Source organism: Aptenodytes forsteri, unplaced genomic scaffold, assembly GCF_000699145.1.
Source record: "Aptenodytes forsteri isolate BGI_AS27 unplaced genomic scaffold, ASM69914v1 Scaffold97, whole genome shotgun sequence".
Taxonomy (NCBI): Eukaryota; Metazoa; Chordata; class Aves; order Sphenisciformes; family Spheniscidae; genus Aptenodytes; species Aptenodytes forsteri.
Genome location: NW_008795036.1, coordinates 1,092,070 through 1,099,226, shown reverse-complemented (window position 1 = coordinate 1,099,226; position 7,157 = coordinate 1,092,070). Strand labels below are relative to the sequence as shown.

Below are 7,157 nucleotides of genomic sequence, written 5' to 3'. Positions count from 1 at the left end.
ATGTTTCATTTTAACTTTGGCTTTTCAGCTGAATTCATTCAAAAAGCACAGTATACTTGTAAATCTTCCAATAAGTATCCATCAATAAAAGAAAATAAATATTTTTTCTTTTATGTGTATGCATGCACATTGAGCAGGAAATACTGAAAACAAGCCAAATGCATTATCCTCTGTGATGGAGAAAAGCAGCTATATTTCTTCCACGACTAATATTCTCTCAAGTTATTTAATGTTGTCTTCCCCCAGTCTAATTCCCAACCACATCATGATACATTGCAATTTTTTGCTAGTTTTTTTTCTTTTTTAATGAGTTTTGCAAATTTTTCTTATATTTACCTGTTAAATATAATGGCAATAATGAGGAGTTTTCTCATCCCTAAGTCATTCCCAGATTTGTCATGGATTCATTTTGAGTGTGTTCTGCGTGGATTAGTAGCTGTGCAGACATTATGCTGTTCTGCCTCTGTACTTGCCTTGTGTGCATTAAAGGGACAAAATCCTAAGGTAATGCTTTCCTTGACACCCAGCAGAAGAAAGAGAATTAGTCAGTCACTACTTGCTGTGAATGCTGTTGAAGAGTACAGTAGCCATGCTGTCTCTGGCAAGAGAAATTTGCATTTTCGGGCAGGTTTGTGGTAAGGTTTTTGGCAGACTTTTCTTGTAGGCTTTCATTGAAGAGCAAGGACCGATGACAATAAACTGTAGAAGCAGGAAGAGGTTATTTTGTCTGAGCTCATTCATGATTTGCTTTCCCTGTTTTGTATTGTAAAATAAAATAGTGTAGCAGGGAAAAAAGAATCACATTCATTTATTTTAGGCGTACTTGGTGAAATCCATTATTCCCACATAAAGCTCAACTCTTCCATTTTTATTAGACAAAGAGCAGAACAGTAATATATGTAAAATCTGCCCTTCGAATCTTTATGGCTGCTATGAAAAAGGAAACTAGAATATTTTTATGCCCTGGCACTGGATACTGTGGGGGCCTCTGGAATCCTTTGGCCCATCTCCACCCTACTATTCTGCTGACAAAGTGATTCGCAATTCTGAGTCTTATGATATACAGAAGTGCCCCCATTCATTAGCACTGCTTGCACTTGTCTACATGGTTACGTTTTTTTCATTGTTTCTCCAAAGACAGCCTAAAGGGACTAAGTTAAGGTACAGGATTTATAAAAGAATTGCAGCAGACTGAAATATGTTAAGGTAGTTCCATAAGCAGAAGAATCCAAAGACATGACTTCTGTTGATTTGAGTGTCACCTTTCCTGTGTACATTGTCTAATAAAGCTTCATCAAATGCTGCAGCTTTTCCCTGAGTGGGGGGAATTAGTACCATTTATCTTCTTTTCTGAGCTTTCTAGTTTCATTATATTTATGGGTAATTGATACTTTTACTTAAACTGTCAATATGTGAAATTGGCAAAAACTAATATTTTGGGAAACACTGGGAGACAGTGAGCAAAATTGGGAGATAGCACACGCCTTTCACTTTAGGAAAGGTTAAAAGTTAGAGTGGGGAAAGAATAGGGATGTTTAAAACATGATCACACAAGCTAGATCCAGATGTTTTGCTTTAATGAGTTATTGCTCCAGCTGTTACTGGTCCTCAACTGAAACTTAACTGCTGAAGGTGGTTTGAAAAACCCAATAGACTTTGTATTGAAGCGAAGTGGAAGCATCAAAATGTTGTATGTAGCATCTCTGTTATAGGGAAGATAACCTCCAAGCAAGGGGCAGTAGCAAGTCAAGGCTGGCTATACCTTAAATCACTACAGCTTCTTCATGATTGCATGATTATATCTTTAATTTTTGACTGGCTTCTTCAATGATTTGAGAAATAAAACTGGATTGTTTTGTTCGGGATCCACCCTCAGTTATTAGTCACAGGAGCATTTCTACATTATTGCTTTTGAAAACCTAGTAAGTCCAGAGTGTTAAGTATTTTAAATGTGTTACAAAGCTAGCTGTCCCATCCATTTATCATGCATACAGTAGATCAAAACTCATATACAGTTCCCAATTTAAAAATGTAAGAGACAATCACTTTTCTGTATATGTTACGCAGATGAGTTCATTTTATCTCTCTGTATCATTCCCTGTTATTTTTCTTACTTTCATTTTGAAAATTGTAATCTTTCATGTTTAGTTTTATTCTTCGTCTGGTAACTATCTGCCTTGTGAAACCAGCATGTAATGATCTTATTTCAGTTTTTACACAATGTTTCTTGAGGTTAAACTGTCAAGAAACACTGACAATATTGCAGAATTTTTGGTATTACTGAACCCTGTCTTACACACTCCACTACTGGAAGATATGTATCTAATACCAAGTAGCCAAACAGACTTAGAAATCAAAAGTTAATGTTTTTTAACAAAAATCTTCATTAGATGTTTCCAAAGCTTAGAGCTGTTTTGGTGCATTTTTTTAGGCACTGTAATACAACAGTAAATACATCTAAACAGTATCATCATTTGGTTTGATAAACTGGAATAAATTTCTGATATTTTTCTTTACCCAGGGAAATTACCGCTTCATGAAACTTTTACTGGCTCGCCGAGGGCTGGATGGAGCAGAAGGACTTAGAGGATATGACACCATTACATTTAACTACACGTCACAAAAGCCCAAAATGTTTAGCTTTGTTGCTAAAACATATGGCGCCTGGAGAAGTGGATACCCAGGACAGAAACAAGGTAAAAATACTGCTTATTTTAAGACAACACTTGTAGCATCTTTAGAAATTGGTGTTACATCAAACAGTTGTGTGTGAAAAATTATTTCAGTCATAACAAACTTTTTCTGAGTTTTCAAAATGGTGGCTAACACTGGTATTATAATGGTCACTTTTAGATATATTAATATTTTCCTGATGATAATGATGTAAAAGTTCATTGCACTGAGTTCATTGACATTCTTGTTGAGAGTACATAGAAGAATAGAGGATTCAAAAACCACTGGTTTTAAGGTCTAAGTCTTTCTGTAACTTTGTGATCCTTGTTAGAATCTGGATAGCATGTGCTTATCTTGCTTTTCTTCCTTGGAAAAACCCTACATTTAGAATCATTTCATGATAAGAGTCACTAGAAAACTTTGTGCAAAAGGCCTTCAAAGTATTTGTCAATACCAAAGGTGAGTTAAAAAAAAAAAAAAGGAAATTGCTTTGGTGCTGAGCTGAATGCAGGTTTGTTGTTGGCAGACATCCTTCCTAACACTGGGTGATCGATTTCGCCCTGCACTGGGGCCACTAAAATGGAGGTGATATTGACACAGCTGTCCATAGGTGCTACCTTTTAGAAATGTGTGGTGGGTTAGCTTTGGCAAGCAGCCAAATGCCCACCTAGCCGCTCTCTCACTCCCCCTCCTCAATGGGACAGGTGGAGAAAATAGGTTGAAAAAGCTCATGGGTTGAGATAAAGACGGGAAGATTGATCACCAGTTACTGTCATGGGCAAAACAGACTCAACTTAAAGAAAATGAGTTTCATTTGTTGCCAATTAAAATAGTTTTGTATAGTGAGAAGCAGAGACAAAAATTAGACCACCACCTTCAAACCACTACCACCACAGCCCCTTTTTTCCCAGCTCAACTTTACTCCTTCACTTCCACCCACAAAGATGGTCCAAGGGTAAAAATATCCATAGACTAAATTTATCTGGTCAACTGTCCTTTTTTTCTATATCTCTGTAAGTAAAAATGGACAATTTTTAGAGTCTCCTAGTCATACATGATTTTTTGGCCTGGGATAGAATGTGATGCTATTTGTCAAGAAGATTTTCTAACAGGGACAATAAAAAGTATCAAGTTGTTGTTGTTGTTATTATTATTATAAAATGGACCAATTGGTAGCAGGTCTACTATCAATGCACATGCACTGTTGCTTCCATGAGTGCATCATTTAGTGAGAGGGATGTGATGATGAAGTTGATTGACATTCTGACATGAGACTTTCATTTGAAGTAGAGCACCAATTAGTCACTATGACATTTGTTTTGTGAAATTGCAGACTTCCTCGGGAGAAAATGTAATCTTAACATCTTCAGAGCTTTACATTACTACCTTCTTAGAGTAAAGTCATTCAGACTAATTTTCTCTATCTGTAGTGGCAACAGTTGCTTGAAAGGCCAGGAAATCTCCAGGTGACTTTCCAGGTATATCAAATAGTGCATATATCGTCATGAGTTGTCTCATGTCCCTTTGCAAAGTCAAGTCATCCTCTACCACATTGATAAAATTACCAGCCTGCTTCAGAAGCACACTGACTTCTAAGAGCCTCAGGAAATAATCTACTGGCGTTTGTTAAAAAGGACTATCATTAAAATGACCAGCCAGAAGAGATGACAGATCTTAGAAGAGAAGTGGTACAGTTCTTAAAACAACTGATTTACTATTACTCTTCATACAGAGAGGTACTGCCAGTCCACAGTAATAGCACACTAACCCATTTTAAAGGAAGGAATAGTTATTTAGCATATAGTAACTATTTTTTTGAGGTGCTCATATTAACGTGGCTCTTGAGTGCTTAGCAATGCTTGATTTAAAACTGATGTGAAACGGTTGCCTCCATTAGCATTAATAGTAGGGTATGAGGAGGCATAGGACTTTCACACAGTCCTGACAGACATTCTAGGTAAAGGATTTCTTGTGTTTCCACATATGTTTTGAACAAAACAGATCCATCCCTCTTGTTGGCATGCTTGATGCATGTTCTGTTTGGGAGACGATCACATTGCCTTTAGTAGACAGATTTCTAGTAATTATTGTGGACCTGTTAATCTGGGAATATCTGATTTAAACCTCATGTGCCTGGGCAGTTTGTGTATCCTGAAATCTGAAAGAGACTTCTTTCAGAGAACCCAGAGATATGAATGTTCCCTAAGCCCAATTTTTTCTGCAAGGATATAGTAACAAAAAGTGAGACACAGTGAATGTAGATAGCAAAAGGAAGACCAAAAAACAGCTATGTAACTACCATTGGCAAGGTAGGCGTGGTATTGAATACAACTGGAACTGTTACTGATGATGGAGGCTTTTTAAGCATTGAGCAGGAAGGTCTCTTTCTTACAGTTTGTAAGTGATCTTGAAACTGATGCAAAAACTCTCCCCACCAGGCACTAATCTACCACTGATTGAAATGTGAGTGCCCTGATCAAGTGTATTTGGATCAGCTGATAACCAATGTACCAGCTTGGCAAGGCTGGTCTTAGTGGAAATCATCATTCCATATCTCATGTAGTGGGTTTTCATTCTACCGCAAGAGGACACAGTAAGAGAAGGGGACTGGACTTTCTAGTGATGTAACTGCTTCAACTCTGAAATCCTTATCTGATTTTGTCATTTAGGAAGCAGGATAAGACAGCGGAAAGTTTCAAACAAATGAATCATCTGTCCCCGCTGGACAATGGAGTTGAATCAGCCTGTGCCCTAGCAATCAGCTGTTTGCCTTCCAGGATATTCTAACATGTATCATGGAAACCCTGGCTATAATTACAGCAGTCATTTTGGAGAGGTCATGCTGACTTCCTGACCATGTTAATTAATTAACAAAGGTATATGGAAACCAGCCAAAACCTTTTAGGAACCTTGCCTGTTGTTTAGCAAATTTCCAAGGCAGTATTAAAGCATTGCCAGATTTCCCACAAAATGTAGAGCACTTTTATTCCAGTTCATTTTATGAGTAGTCACAGTAGCAAAGATGGAATTCAGGTTGATGAAAGGCGGTCTCAGGGACAGAGTCCAACATGTTTGACCATGTTGGGCACATAGCTTATTCATTTCCCTTACTGCAACTGTGCGCATCAAGATTGTCAAATATAATTCCTGAACATGAGAGAGAACGACTGTCTTTTACATCTACTTCTATGTAGGCAACTGACTGAAAAGCAGGTTGTAGGTGAGAAAAGCCAGTAAACCAAGGCTACATTGGCCTCCTGGTAATCAAAAGTTTTTGCTTTCATTGCATCTGTCATTTTCTAGGGATACTGGTCAGCTCTGCTTAAGAAATAACATTTGTTAACTTATTACAAATTTCTACTGCTAGAAGTTTTTTCAATTCAAATCCTGACAGGCTGTGATGGTTTGAACATGCTTTATGGTGCTAGGCTGTATGTCATTGTATGCGGTGTCAGTTATCAGACCTTCCCTTGCAGCCCCTCCAGTTATGTCTTAGAATGAGCTCTTTTTCAGTGAACTACCAAGTAGACAAAAAGGTTGTGCTATCATATTATGTTACCGTGGTACTAAACTAACAGCTTAAAGCAACAAACACAAGAAATAGGTTCCTTTTTGCCTTCTTCCTTTACAGAGATGTTAACGATACAATAGTGAATTCATACATTCTATCTCACTGTTCAAGGATGTTAATCCAGGTTATCATAGGCTTATACGCAAACGTCCTGCAGCAGTTATTTCTCTCATTTTTCAAATCAAAGTGCCATTTAATATTTTGCACGGGTGAGGGGGGAAGAGAGATAGGAAATAAAATTTGTTCTGTATCTTACAACCTTCTGCTACTTGGCAGTTGGGAGAGATGTGTCTGATAAATAAAATATTTGTTAATATACCAACATTTTGCCATTTAAAAAAACCCCACACTTTGGTTTGCTTATGTAATTAGGAACATCGATAATGCCATAAAAAGCCACTGGCAGTCAGGAATTGGCAAGAGGAGCATGGATTGCCTTTTGATGTTTTATTGGACTGCCATGGGTCAGTGGGCGTTAGATTCAGTAATATTCAACCTCAGAATTCTGAGTGATCAAGGATAGTGCAGAAAGTCAAAACCTTTGCTCAAGATGCACACTTTCCTGGAGTGTGTGGAAGACAACTTCCCTGACACAGCTGGTAAGCGAGCCTAGCAGGGGAGGTGCCTCACTCGACCTGCTGTTTACAAACAGAGAAGGACTGGTGGGAGATGTGGTGGTCGGAGGCCGTCTTGGGCTTAGTGACCATGAAATGGTAGAATTCTTGATTCTTGGTGAAGTAAGGAGAGGGGCCAGCAAAACTGCAACCATGGGCTTCCAGAGGGCGGACTTTGGCCTGTTCAGGGCACTGGTTGAGAGAGTCCCTTGGGAGACAGTCCTGAAGGGCAAAGGGGTCCAGGAAGGCTGGACGTTCTTCAAGAAGGAAGTCTTAAAGGCGCAGGAGCAGGCTGTCCC

General features: G+C 38.4%; 1 protein-coding gene across 1 annotated transcript in view; it reads left to right on the top strand.

The window, feature by feature from the left end:
- The window catches only part of INVS (inversin), a 99,897-nt gene that overhangs the window by 37,498 nt on the left and 55,242 nt on the right, over positions 1 to 7,157 (top strand). The window contains 2 exon segments of the mRNA XM_019471368.1: positions 2,522 to 2,559; positions 2,561 to 2,696. Of these exon segments, the coding sequence (XP_019326913.1) occupies positions 2,522 to 2,559; positions 2,561 to 2,696 (174 nt within the window).